The sequence below is a fragment of the Delphinus delphis genome, chromosome 5 (assembly GCF_949987515.2).
Source record: "Delphinus delphis chromosome 5, mDelDel1.2, whole genome shotgun sequence".
Lineage (NCBI taxonomy): Eukaryota > Metazoa > Chordata > Mammalia > Artiodactyla > Delphinidae > Delphinus > Delphinus delphis.
The window spans coordinates 75922250-75937410 of record NC_082687.1 but is presented as its reverse complement, the minus strand read 5'-3'; the positions used below and the strand labels follow the sequence as shown (position 1 = coordinate 75937410).

General features: G+C 35.6%; 1 protein-coding gene across 3 annotated transcripts in view; it reads left to right on the top strand.

Moving 5' to 3' along the window:
• Positions 1-15161, top strand: part of KLHL5 (kelch like family member 5) — a 75031-nt gene that overhangs the window by 36624 nt on the left and 23246 nt on the right. For all 3 annotated transcript variants that reach the window (XM_060012689.1, XM_060012693.1, XM_060012692.1), the window contains one exon: positions 8445-8657. In XM_060012689.1, the coding sequence (XP_059868672.1) occupies positions 8445-8657 (213 nt within the window). The remainder of the gene's footprint in view (positions 1-8444; positions 8658-15161) is intronic.

The window sequence follows — 15161 nt, the reverse complement described above, 5'->3', positions numbered from 1 at the left end:
TTTGAATTTTATTTTTTATACAGCAGGTTCTTATTACTTATCTATTTTATACATATTAGTGTATATATGTCAATCGCAATCTCCTAATTCATCCTACCACCACCCGCTTTCCCTCCCTGGTGTCCATATTTTTCTTCTCTACATCTCTGTCTCTATTTCTGCCTTACAAACCAGTTCATCTGTACCATTTTTCTAGATTCCACATATATATGTTACTATATGATATTTGTTTTTCTCTTTCTGACTTCACTCTGTATGACAGTCTCCAGGTCCATCCACGTCTCCACAAATGACCCAATTTCGTTCCTTTTTATGGCTGAGTAATATTCCATTGTATATATGTACTATTTCTTCTTTATCCATTTGTCTGTCGATGGGCATTTAGGTTGCTTCCATGACCTGGCTATTGTAAATAGTGCTGCAATGAACGTTAGGGTGCATATGTCTTTTTTTTTTTGGCGGTATGTGGGCCTCTCACTGTTGTGGCCTCTCCCGTTGTGGAGCACAGGCTCCGGACGCACAGGCTCAGTGGCCACAGCTCACGGGCCTAGCCGCTCCATGGCATGTGGGGTCTTCCCAGACCGGGGCGCAAACCCGTGTCCCCTGCATCGGCAGGCAGACTCTCAACCACTGCGCCACCAGGGAAGCCCACATGTGTCTTTTTGAATTATGGTTTTCTCAGGATGTATGCCTGGTAGTGGGATAGCTTGGTCATATGGTAATTCTTTTTTTAGTTTTTTAAGGAACCTCCATACTGTTCTCCATAGTGTCTGTATCAATTTACATTCCCACCAAAATTTCAAGTGCAAGAGGGTTCCCTTTTCTCCACACCCTCTCCAGCATTTGTTGTTTGTAGATTTTCTGATGACTCCCATTCTAACCTGTGTGAGGTGATACCTCATTGTAGTTTTGATTTGCATTTCTCTAATAATTAGTGATGTTGAGCATCTTTTCATGTGCCTCTCAGCCATCTGTATGTCTTCTTTGGAGGAATGTCTGTTTAGGTCTTCTGCCCATTTTTGGATTGGGTTGTTTGTTTTTTTAATATTGAGATGCATGAGCTGTTTATATATTTTGGAGATTAATCCATTGTCCGTTGATTCGTTTGCAAATATTTTCTCCCATTCTGAAGGTTGTCTTTTCGTCTTGTTTATAGTTTCCTTTGCTGTGCAAAAGCTTTTAAGTTTCATTAGGTCCATTTGTTTATTTTTGTTTTATTTCCATTTCTCTAGGAGGTGGGTCAAAAAAGATCTTGCTGTGAATTATGTCAAAGAGTGTTCTTCCTATGTTTTTCTCTAAGAATTTTATAGTTTCCAGTCTTACATTTAGGTCTTTAATCCATTTTGAGTTTATTTTTGTGTATGGTGTTAGGGAGTGTTCTAATTTCATTCTTATTTCCCAGCACCACTTATTGAAGAGACTGTCTTTTCTCCATTATATATCCTTGCCTTCTTTGTCACAGATTAGTTGACCATAGGTGCATGGGTTTATCTCTGGGCTTTCTATCCTGTTCCATTGATCTATATTTCTGTTTTTGTGCCAGTACCATATTGTCTTGATTACTATAGCTTTGTAGTATAGTCTGAAGTCAGGGAGTCTGATTCCTCCAGCTCTTTTTTTCCCTCAAGATTGCTTTGGCTATTTGGGGTCTTTTGTGTCTCCATACAGATTTAAAAATTTTTTTGTTCTAGTTCTGTAAAAAATTCCATTGGTAATTTGATAGGGATTGCATTGAATCTGTAGATTGCTTTGGGTAGTAGAGTCATTTTCACAATATTGATTCTTCCAATCCAAGAACATGGTATATCTCTCCATCTGTTTGTGTCATCTTTGATTTCTTTCATCAGTGTCTTGTAATTTTCTGAGTGCAGGTTTTTACTTCCTTAGATAGGTTAATTCCTAGGTATTTTATTCTTTTTTTGCAATAGTGAATGAGATTGTTTCCTTAATTTCTCTTTCTGATCTTTCATTGTTAGTGTATAGGAATGCAAGAGATTTCTGTGCATTAGTTTCATATCCTGCAACTTTACCAAATTCATTGATTAGCTCTAGTAGTTTTCTGGTGGCATCTTTAGGATCATCTATGTATAGTATCATGTCATGTGCAGTGACAGTTTTACTTCGTTTCCAATTGGGATTCCTTTTATTTCTTTTTCTTCTCTGATTGCCGTGGCTAAAACTACCAAAAGTATGTTGAATAACAGTGGTGAGAGTGGGCAACCTTTTCTTGTTCCTGATCTTAGAAGAAATGTTTCAGTTTTTCACCACTGAGAATGATGTTGACTGTGGGTTTGTCATATACGGCCTTTATTATGTTGAGGTAGGTTCCCTTTGTGCCCACTTTCTGAAGAGTTTTTATCATAAATCGGTGTTGAATTTTGTCAGAAGCTTTTTCTGCATCTATTGAGATGATCATATGGTTTTTCTCCTTCAACTTGTTAATATGGTGTATCACACTGGTTGATTTGCATATATTGAAGAATGCTTGCATCCCTGGGATAAATCCCACTTGATCGTGGTGTATGATCCTTTTAATGTTTTGTTGGATACTGTTTGCTAGTATTTTGTTGAGGATTTTTCATCTATATTCATCAGTGATATTTGTAATTTTCTTTTTTTGTAGTATCTTTTCCTGGTTTGGTATCAGGGTGATGGTGGCCTCATAGAATGAGTTTGGGAGTGTTCCTTCCTCTGCAATTTTTTGGAAGAGTTTGAGAAGGATAGGTGTTAGCTCTTCTCTGAATGTTTGATAGAATTCACCTGTGAAGCCATCTGGTCCTGGACTTTTGTTTGTTGGAAGATTTTTAATCACAGTTTCAATTTCATTACTTGTGATTGGCCTGTTCACATTTTCTATTTCTTCCTGGTTCAGTCTTGGAAGTTTGTACCTTTCTAGGAATTTGTCCATTTCTTCCAGGTTTTCCATTTTATTGGCATAGAGTTGCATGTAGTAATCTCTTAGGATGCTTTGTATTTCTGTGGTGTCCATTGTAACCTCTCCTTTTTCACTTCTAATTTTGTTGATTTGAGTCCCCTCTCTCTTTTTCTTGATGAGTCTGGCTAAAGGTTTATCAATTTTGTTTATCTTAAAGAACGAGCTTTTAGTTTTATTGATCTTTGCTGTTGTTTTCTTTGTTTCTATTTCATTTATTTCTGCTCTGATCTTTATGATTTCTTTCCTTCTACTAACTTTGGGTTTGTTTGTTCTTCTTTCTCTAGTTCCTTTAGGTGTAAGGTTAGATTGTTTATTTGAGATTCTTGTTTTTTTGAGGTAGGATTGTGTTGCTGTAAACTTCCATCTTAGAACTGCTTTTGCTGCATCCCATAGGTTTGGGGTTGTCATGTTTTCTTTGTCATTTGTCTCTAGGTATTTTTTGATTTTGTCTTTCATTTCTTCAATGATCTCTTGGTTATTTAGTAACGTATTGTTTAGCTTCCATGTGTTTGTGCTTTTTACGTTTTTTTCCTGGTGATTTGTTTTTAATCTTCTAGAGTTCTGGCTGGAAAAGATGCTTGATATGATTTCCGTTTTTTTAAATTTACCGAGGCTTGTTTTGTGACCCAAGATGTGATCTGTCCTGGAGAATGTTTCGTGTGCACTTGAGAAGAAAGTATAATCTGCTGTTTTTGGATGGAATGTCCTACAAGTACCTTATCTATCTGGTCTGTTGTGTCATTTAAAGCTTTTGTTTCCTTATTAGTTTTCTGTCTGGATGATCTGTCCATTGGTGTAAGTGAGGTGTTAAAGTCCCCCAGTATTATTGTGTTACTGTCTGTTTCCTCTTTTATAGCTGTTAGCAGTTGTGTTATGTATTGAGGTGCTCCTATGTTGGGTGCATATATATTTATAATTGTTATATCTTCTTCTTGAATTGATCCCTTGATCATTATGTAGTGTCCTTCCTTGTCTCTTGTAACATTCTTTATTTTAAAGTCTATTTTATCAGATATGAGTATTGCTACTCCAGCTTTCTTTTGATTTCCATTTGCATAGAATATCTTTTTCCATCCCCTCACTTTCAGTCTGTATGTGTCTGAAGTGGGTCTCTTGTAGACAGCGTATATATGGGTCTCTTTTTATATCCAATCAGCAAGCCTGTGTCTTTTGGTTGGAGCATTTAATCCATTCACATTTAAGGTAGTTATCTATATGTATGTTCCTATGACCATTTTCTTAATTGTTTCGGGTTTGTTTTTGTAGGTCCTTTTCTTCTCTTGTGTTTCCCACTTAGAGAAGTTCCTTTAGCATTTGTTGTAGAGCTGGTTTGGTGGTGCTGAATTCTCTTAGCTTTTTTTCTTTTTTTTTTTTTGTGGTACATGGGCCTCTCACTGTTGTGGTCTCTCCTGTTGAGGAGCACAGGCTCCGGACATGCATGCTCCATGGCCATGGCTCACGGGCCCAGCTGCTCCGTGGCATGTGGGATCTTCCCAGACCAGGGCATGAACCCATGTCCCCTGCATCAGCAGGCAGACTCTTCAACCACTGCACCACCAGGGAAGCCCTCTCTTAGCTTTTGCTTGTCTGTAAAGGTTTTGATTTCTCTGTCGAATGAGATACTTGCTGCGTAGAGTAATCTTGGTTGTAGGTTCTTCCCTTTCATCACTTAAAGTATATCATGCCACTCCCTTCTGGCTTATAGAGTTTCTGCTGAGAAATCAGCTGTTACCCTTATGGGAGTTCCCTTGTATGTTATTTGTTGTTTTTCCCTTGTTGCTTTCAATAATTGTTCTTTGTCTTTAATTTCCGTCAATTTGGTTACTATGTGTCTCGGCATGTTTCTTCTTGGGTTTATCCTGCCTGGGACTCGCTGCACTTCCTGGACTTGGGTGGCTATTTCCTTTCCCATGTTAGGGAAGTTTTCGACTATCATCTCTTCAAATATTTTCTTGGGTCCTTTCTCTCTCTCTTCTCCTTCTGGAACCCCTATAATGCAAATGTTGGTGTATTTAATGTTGTCCCAGAGGTCTCTTAGGCTGTCTTCATTTCTTTTCATTCTTTTCTCTTTATTCTGTTCTGCAGCAGTGAATTCCACCATTCTGTGTTCCAGGTCACTTATCCGTTCTTCTGCCTCAGTTATTCTGCTATTGATTCCTTCTAGTGTATTTTTCATGTCAGTTATTGTATTGTTCATCTCTGTTTGTTTGTTCTTTAATTCTTCTAGGTGTTTGTTCTTTAATCCTTCTAGGTCTTTGTTAAACATTTCTTGCATCTTTTCAATCTTTGCCTCCATTCTTTTTCCGAGGTCCTGGATCATCTTCACTATCATTATTCTGAATTCTTTTTCTGGAAGGTTGCCTATCTTCACTTCTTTTAGTTGTTTTTCTGGGGTTTTTTCTTGTTCCTTCATCTGGTACATAGTCCTCTGCCTTTTCATTTTGTCTGTTTTTCTGTGAATGTTGTTTTCATTCCACAGGCTGCAAGATTGTAGTTCTTCTTGCTTCTGCTCTCTGCCCTCTGGTGGTTGAAGTTATCTTCCCCCCCAGTCTTTATTCTTCCCTGTAGATTTCTTAGTTTAACTTTTACAGCTCAGGTTCAAATATTTTTTCGAATCAGATAAATATAAATAAAATAAAGGTGGATTTTTTTCCTTTGTAATCATTACATAATTTACGTAATATCTCTTACCTACCTAAGAAGGAGTTTTATTCACATGCAAACATTTGTATGCATTTAGGTCATTGCTGTTCTTTACAGTAGAGGCACAGTTGCTCCTTTAAGGCTTAGATATAAATTAAATTTAAATTAGCTCGATGTTTATAAAGCTATTTTCATAGCCAGTTAGTTGTGGTAGTTTTTTTCTCCCCAAGGCCATTATTTGACATTATTCAGTTTCAACAGAGACGTGAAATTGAATTCTAATAACAATAAGTAATTTAGAGGCAGGTTGTGTGATTTGAGTTGTTGCTGTGGGAACGGAATCAAAATGTATAGCAAAATTCAGTCTTCAATTTAAATAAATCCCTCAGTAATTTCATGTGCTTGAAAACTATTCCAAAGGAGGAAAGAGCATAATGCTAGCAAGTGTTTGGTAGCATGATAGCTGTTTGTATCGTAAAATGGATTTAAAATATGAAGTAAGCACAATGCCACAGAGTGAAATCAACTGTCACAATTAGCAAATAGTGCACATACTTGGGATGTTCACTCATCCTGCACGAATACAAATAGAAAAGGATGAAAAGTTCCTTCTTGTAATCCTGAAATCTGGAAACTTTTGTTCTTGTTCTGACTGCCACTGAACGTGACCTGGAAGACATCATGTAACCTCTACAAAAAAAAATCTTAAGACTGGTTATGTCATTACAAATATTGAGTGTTATTGTGGATTGATAAAATAAATACAAACATTTGATTTTACAATTTTAAGTTTTGTTTCTTGTTCTAGAAAACCTGTAAAAAACATTGAATTTTGCTAAAATACTTGCTTCAAAACCAAATTAATACTTTTGAAAAGCACTTTGTGTTTAACCTTGAGTTCAGTAGTATTTCTATAAGGTATTGAAAAACCCCATTTTCACTTAATACAAATTATACCAGAGTGGAATGGGCATTGTTCTGAAATAGATATATCAACAAATAAACTATTAATTAAATGAATATTTATATAATCTTTTTCTCATTGATAAAATGCAATTAATTCCATTTGAAAGTATGGCAGTAGTTACTTCAGTGTTGTATAACTGTTGACTGTGCTATACACTATACTTTTGAACAATTAGAAATGTATATTATTTTGATTTCTTCAGAATCTCATCTAACATTATATAATAAATATCTTTCCATTTATCTATGTGGTCTTTGTCCCTAAAATTGTTAATGCCTGAATAATAGTCAATTGAGTTACGACCCCCTAGAGCTGGACATTTAGGCTATTTCCCATTTTTTTACTATTATAAATAATAATACAAAGAAGCACCATTAGAGAAGCATCAGCTTTTTCTTCCCCTTCTTGTGAATTATTTACTAAGGATTAAACTACTTGTGGTATAACTACGAGTTGAGAGCTTCAGCATTTTTATAGCTCTTGCTGTGTGTTACCAAATCATTTTATAATGTCGGTATACAATTGAGTAGTACAATTTGCTTGAAGCCATTCCAGCCCTTAGGTTTTATTAAAATATATTTCTGAAAAATGATAATCAGTCATATTAAAACAGATTCATTTGGGCATCTTTAACAAATCGTGATGAATTGAGGCAATTGAATGTAGTTAATTATTCATGTATGGTTTTCCTCTTAAGAATTTCTTGGAAAGGAGTGAAATGTCAACCCAAGATATATCTTAGATCAGTACCTAACTTGGGTTACTGGATGCTATGTGGAAAATACAATTTTCATCTTAATATAGAAGATAATTGTTGATAGTCCTTATCTCTAGCTCTAATTTAAATATCTTGAGCTATTTTTAAATAGCTCTGATTTAAACAGCCTTAGCTTTTTTTATTAAAACTGTATGCTGAGACAGCCATAGTACGTTAAGAAGCATAAGAAAAACATTAAGGGACAATACTTGTAGCATTTGCGTTTGTATTATAACTGTGTAAGCAGCCCATGCATTAAGACTTGTAACCTTTTACAACAGAAGACTATTTCTCTTCTCTTTAGATTGTTTAGCATAATAGCCTAGTAAAAGTTATCTAAGGGCATTTTTATCTTCCATTTCAAATTATAAAGAGGCTGATTCTAGAATGTAGCCAGAACTGAGTCATCTTCAGTCTAAGGCTCTGGAGTCCCAGTGTACTGTAGGTCAACATTTTTGTTTTGGCTGTTTTTCCTATGAGACCAAAAGAACTTTGTACATAAATCATGTAAGAAGAGATTAAAGTTTTCAAATCAGACCTAAAATCCTTGGTGGTCTTATAAATAATATTAAAATACTTTTAAAGGCCAGTTTGGCTCATGGATAGCTCTAAGGACACATTCTCTTCCCAGGCAGTCTGAGAAGAGTTCCGTGGTTCAGAATGGTCTTGGGAAATTTAGCCACCCTAGAGGCCATTTCTGGGTAAGAGAAATAACTTCATTCTCACCCAGGTATTTTGCTCCCCTCTTGGCCAAAATCTTCTGCACCACAAATCTAAACTCACTTTTGATGTTAATCATACAAAGTGTCTATGTCATTTTTTCTATCTTCCTTTGAAAGACTTGCCAAAACTATTCCCTAACTTGAGCAAAGCAATGCCTAAAAGTCCCAAATTTATTTTTTAATTGTAATAAATGATACAAAGCTTTAATTCTACTTACATAGAAATAAGAATTTTAACAACATAATTACAGTTTAAATGTTATTTTCTGCTGTGTTTTTTCCCTTGCAGGCAATAATACATTGTAAGGAAGGGCTGAAGTATAAACTGTGTTTTGGCATCTAATTAAAAAATGTTTAGTTTCTTTTAAACTGTGATGGACACAAGAAACAATATCAATTATATGCTCTTTTTCCCTCTAGGAACATTTCATGGAAGTAATTCGAAACCAGGAATTTGTGTTATTACCAGCCAGTGAAATTGCAAAGCTCTTGGCCAGTGATGACATGAACATTCCTAGTGAGGAGACGATATTGAATGCACTTCTTACTTGGGTCCGTCATGATTTGGAAGAGAGACGGAAAGATCTCAGTAAACTTTTGGCTTATATTAGGCTACCTCTCCTTGCGCCACAGGTAAACTATTTTTGATTATTTAAAATCAAGGTCATAATTTCAACAACAGTAATTGCTGAAACTTTGAGTAGTCAGCCTTCCACATCTGTGGGCTCCGCATCTTAATTTCAGTGAAGTGTAGATTGAAAATATTTTTTAAAAAATTCCAGAAAATTCCAAAGTGCAAAACTTGAAGCTATCCTGTACCAGCAACTATTACGTAACATTTACGTTGCATTTACAACTATTTACATAGCATTTGCATTGTATTTGGTATTGTAGGTAATCCAGAGATGATTTAAAGTATACAGGAGACTGTGTAGATGTTATCTGCAAATACTACATATTTGAGGTGAAATGTTGTATCCACACAAATCCTGGAACCAACCCTGTGTCCCCAGAATACTGAGGGACTACTGTATTCACTTTATGCTAATTACATTAATATGAGCTTATCTATTAATTACATTAATATGAGCTTATTTATTCTATTCAATATGGTTATTTTATATATATTCCTATGAAATGTTAAGGTGACAAGTAGCAAAAATAAAATTCTGTTTGTTTTCAACCCAGAAGGTCTGACTATCTAAATTGCATCCATTAAGTAACATTGTTGCTTTGAGGTTAGTAATTTTATTTGACTCAGCTGCAGACCTATCCTAGCAACTGCAGACCTATCCTAGCAACTGAAGAATTAATAAAGCTGCTAATGAAAGAAACACTGGACTCTAGGAATCAGAAAATTTAGATTAATTCATTTGCCACACATTTATTAAGTATCCACTAAATGCTGGATTCTGATGGTATATAAATTAATAACATGTTAATAGTTCTGGCTCTGACATCCTAAAACTCGGTGACTTGGCAAATTCACTTACCTCAGTTTCTTCATCTGTCAAGTGGAGATAACATCGTTTCTATCTCACAGGATTTTTATGAGGATCAGAAAAGTGCTCTGTGAAATAAAATGTGTTATAAATAATATTAGTATAATTATTACCATTATTTTAGAATTGAGATATCTAGTTGGTATATTCAAAGCAATCAGTAACATATTTACATGCATAGTTTCCCCTTTTTACAGTTTCAGCTGGAATATACAAAAATTTCCTCTGCATATTTTGCTACTTATTTTGAGGCCTTAAATAGAGTCCTCGAAAGTAAAGAAAGAATGAGTTGTTACTGCTTGAGATCAGATTTTTTGTTGTTGTTGTTTAAAGTGCCATGAGTTTAATTTTATTTGTATTTATCTTGAGCATTATATATTATTTTCATCTGTTGTGAGCAAAAGTTACTGTTTGTTCTCTACCTTATAGAAACAAAAATCAGTGCTGATGCTTTATAAGAAAGACCTCTCTTCACAGACAGAATATTGTTTGAATTCATAGGAGTGAAACTACACGAACTGGTGACAATTCAGGAACAATAACATCATAAAACATTTCTCTTAAAATCAGATTTAAAGATGAGAGGACTATTTTTGCTGATATACAACAGAATTTTTTTCTTATCCTTTTCTAAATGAAAGAAAATAAAATCTGAAAAATCCTAGTGGACTTTGAAAAGAATCTGTGCAATTAAGTAAACTGACAATTTACTTCAGTCCTGTAGCTTCAAATATTTATGATACTATATTTGCATGACTCTAAGAGATCTTTAAAATTTCTTTTATCCAGGATACTGCTGATAATCATAGCCATAAGATCTTAGAGTTGAAAGGCACTTTGGAGAACATTTAGTCTAACACCTGTTGTACAAATGAAGTAACAGACCAAAAAAGTAAAACCATATGCACAAAATCGCAAAGTGATTGCATGAATCCCTTCTGCGTTGTAGTTTTCTTTGGCTTTGTTACTTGGCTAACATCATATGTTAGAGTTATGAGACAGAGGTAGGACTTGAACCCAAATAAAGTTCTATGCCTTTTCCACTGAACTATTCTGCCTTTTGAATGTACTTTGTGTAAATTTGCGAGGTGGGGGGAGGGACATCAGGTGGAGGAAGAAATAGATTAAAAAATAAATCGGGGCTTCTCTGGTGGCGCAGTGGTTGAGAGTCCGCCTGCTGTTGCAGGGGACACGGGTTCGTGCCCCGGTCTGGGAAGATCCCACATGCCGTGGAGCGGCTGGGCCCATGAGCCATGGCCGCTGAGCCTGCATGTCCAGAGCCTGTGCTCCACAATGGGAGAGGCCACAACAGTGAGAGGCCCGCGTACCACAAACACAAAAAAATAAAAAATAAATAAAAAATAAATCAGTAATTACAATATAATGAGATGAAGGCTGTGATCTATACATAAACACGGTATTATGAAAATAATTGGAGTGGCCCACCCAGACCGATGGTGGGGAAGCTAGGAGAACCTCTGAAGTGTCAGTCAGTTTGCAGGCTGAGTTCGCCACCCAAAAGAATGGACATAATAGCCCAAGGAAGAAGGGGTTCTAGTTATAGAGCCATGAGCAAATTCGTGTTCTGGAATTTGAAGATAGCTTGCATGGCTAGAGTACAGAAATAAAAGGGCAATGTTGAGAGATGAGTCTGGAGAGGTAAACAGACCGGATCGTGAAGGAACTCAGTCATGCTAAGGTGTTTGGATTTTATCCTAAAAGCAGTGAGGAAGCACTAAAGGGTTTTAATTAGGGAATGGCATAATTATCCTTTTAGTTTAGAAAGATCCTATAACTGCATTGCAGAGAATGGATTGGAGGAGTCAAAGTAGAAATACACTAGGAAGGCTATTGGATTCAGACCAGTGAATTAATCACTTTCTGGAAGTGGAGGTAGAGAAATTAATTACCAGAATCAAGAGCTATTTAGAAGGTAGAATTGATGCAACTTAATGACCAACTGAATGGTGTGGGGTAAAAAAGAAAAAAAAAGAAGGGTCCAGAATAATTCTGATTTGTGCAACTAGGTTGATGAAGGTGCTGTTGATTAAGACAGAATACAGGATGAAGAGCTGATTTTGAAGGTGGGGAAGAAAGTAGAAGAACCATGTTCCCAGAGCTTCTCGACACCTTGAATCCTCTTAGAGTCTAAGAAGTTTTGAAAACTACTTATTTATGTTGTTGAAGCCAAGGGGAAGAGAGTGACACTGATCAAAGAGAACATGAGGGTACTAGGGGTGGAACCCTAAGAATTACTAATATTTAGTGGTAGTCCCAAAGCTGCCTAAATACCTGTAGTACCATTAAAAAGAGATTGCAAGTTCTAGAAGGAGGAAATTTTTTTTGCAGGGGAGCTGCATTGGGTCTCCTTTGCCACGTGGGCTTTCTTTAGTTGCAGCGAGAGGGGGCTACTGTTCGTTGCAGTGCATGGGCTTCTCATTGCGGTGGCTTCTGTTGTTGCAGAGCACGGGCTCTAGGCCCGCAGGCTTCAGTAGTTGTGGCTCGTGGGCTCTAGAGTGCAGGCTCAGTAGTTGTGGTGCACGGGCTTAGTTGCTCCGTGGCATGTGGGATTTTCCCAGACCAGGGATCGAACCCGTGTCCCCTGCATTGACAGGCGGATTCGTAACCACTGCACCACCAGGGAAGGAGGAAATTTTAACATCATCAGATACTACAGAGAAGACAGATAAGGATGGAAAAACCACTGGATTAGCCCAATGGTTCTCAAAGTGTGATCCCCAACTATAGGATCAGCACCACATGGGTAATTGTTTAAAATGAAAATTATTAGGCCCCCAGTCTACACCTACTGAATCTGAAACTCTGGGGGTTGTTATTAAAACACAAGCCAGCTGTATTTTAATAAGCCCTCAGGTGCATCTGATGCCCACTCAAGTTTGAGAACCACTGTCTTAGCTTGATGAGTAGCTGTGATGGAAGCCACATTGCTCTGTATAATTTAAACAAGTTAATAACACCTCTTGGAGCACTGTTTTTCTTTTCTGCAGTGGTAATACTCTGTTGCACCATCATGGCATTTAGAGATACTAGCAGGGTTTTTTTTTCTCCCTTGCTAAAAGTAAAGGGCAAGTTTGCAGACTTAGAGTTGTCAAGTGATGAAGTATTGAAGTAGACTCTGAAATCATCAAGAAAATGTTGGATTGTATTCTGAATGTTTTATTTTAAAAGATAGGAAAAGGATGAAGTTGCTAAGATCTTAAAAGTTCTCATCACACACCAAAAAATTGTAACTCTGTGGGGGTGGATGTTAACTAGACTTATTGTGGTGATCATTTTCATATATATATATATATATATATATATATCTCAAATCATTATGTTGTACACCTGAAACTAATATGTTCTCTGTCAATTATATTTCAATAAAAAACAAAAGTGAAAACAAAAGAAGTCTAGTGCCTATCAAATAAATGACTAATTTTTTTTAATTGACATTAGATCCAGTTACCTAATGAGTTTACTTTTGTGAAATAATTCCTTTTTCAATGAGGTTTTACCCTACTCCATTGATAAGAAACATTCTATTTACCCTAACTAGAAAGAGTTCAACTGACATATAGTAATTTTATTGTAGTGTCTCCTTAAAATGATATAGGAAATCATATATATCATTGTAATCCTCATCCAAATGATCATTTTAGTGTGGCTTTTTTTTTTTTTAAACTCTGAATAATGCAGAAGACAAGTGTGTGTGTAGTTTTATTTTACCTTCGAAAGCATTTCAGACTTTTCTGTTTGATCCCATTTTAAATAATGTTCATAGAAATACAGTTGGCCCTCGAACAGCATGGGGATTAATCTGTGTATAACGTATAACCTCCATATCTGAGGTTCCTCTATATCTGTGGATTCAACCAGTGGACTGTGTAATACCGTGGTATTTACTACTGAAAAATATCTGTGTATAAGTGGACCTGTGTGTTTTGTATCCATGTTGTTCAAGGGTCAACTGCATTAGGACATTATTTTAAAGATTTTGGCACCTAAATTCTTAATGTTCCCAATGGTTACCCTGTATTACAAGTGTCTTGGTCTCCACTATTCTGTTCTCAATTCTCATTATTGTTTTTTACTAAAATTCAGAAATATAAAACGAGTCAGTATTTATATTTAGTATTTTATTTTACAAGTTTTGTAAAAATTTTTTTTGCAAGTTTGTAAAAAAAACTTCTTTTAAAGGCTGTAGAGTTCATAAATCATTCACATTCTGTTTTTCACTCTTAGTAGTAGTTGAAGGGACAGTTTTAGTGAAATAGTCATATAGTGAACAAGTATGTGAGTGAAGATAAAAATTTACAAATGGAAAATGTTTCTTCTATTTTCTAAATGTTTCCATTTTAATAATTTGTCATTCTTTTATGGCAGAGAAGGTACATAGTATTCACCTAAAATGAAGAGTATATGAGAGTCTGTATTTTGTAGTGCTTTATCAGTACCTTCTGAATGATTTTCCAAATGATATCTGGTACCTTCTATTTGATTAATCTGATACTTAGATTAATGGATGCATATTTCCTTCCATTATTTCATCTCTCTACTTAAATATAATTAATTCCATTTGTTCAAAAATTATAGATAATGTCAGCATGCTAAGAAATATATTTTGCTTCATATTGCAGTAACTATTGAGTCTCACAAGACTTTACTTTCTATAATTTTTTCACATTTATTTTTTTTCAAAGGACTAAAGCAATTATATATAACCGAAGTAATATAAACACTAAGATTAATCTAAATGAACCAACTCAATGCATATTCATTAATGGCTTCTCTAGCAAATATAACTATATTTTGTGTGCACAGAATAATATAGAATAATTAATACCAGAATTTATACTCTGGCTTAGGTCCTGAGACTTAGGTCTTAATTTGGCTTTTTTGCCTTTAGCGTGCTGTTCTCAGTTTCCAAATGCCACAAACTATTTTACAGTGACTTTTGTTAGAGACTCTTCCTTCTCTTCCATTATCAAAATATGAACATACTCTCAACATTATTAGCCATTAAGGCAATGCAAAGTAAAACTGCATTTCCCACCCACTCAAGTGGCTAAAAAGAGAAGACAGTAATAATTGTTGGTGAGAATGTGGAGAAACAGGAACCCTCATAGATTGCTGGTGTGAATATAAATAGTGCAGCCACCTTAGAAAACAGTTTGACACTTTCTTAAAAAGTTAGCATAAGTTTATGACATGACCCAGCAATTCTACTCCTAGGTATATACCCAAGAGAAGTGAAAACATATATCCACATAAAGACTTGCACACAAATATGCTTAGCAGCTTTATTCCTAATAGCCCAAAACTGGAAACAATATAAGTGTCCATCAACTGGTGAATGGGTAGACAAAATGTGATGTATCCATACAATGAATTATTATTCAACAGTAAAAAGAAATGAAGTAGTGATACATGCTACACATTGATTAACCTCAAAAACATGCTAAATGAAAAAAGCAAGATACAAGAGACCGCATATTGTATGATTCTCTTTATACGAAACATCTAAGGGCAAATCTACAGAGACAGATTAGTGCTTGGAAGAGGAGATAGGAACAGAGATTAACAGTAAACAGACATGCGGGATCTAATCAGGGTAATGAAAATGTTCCAAAAC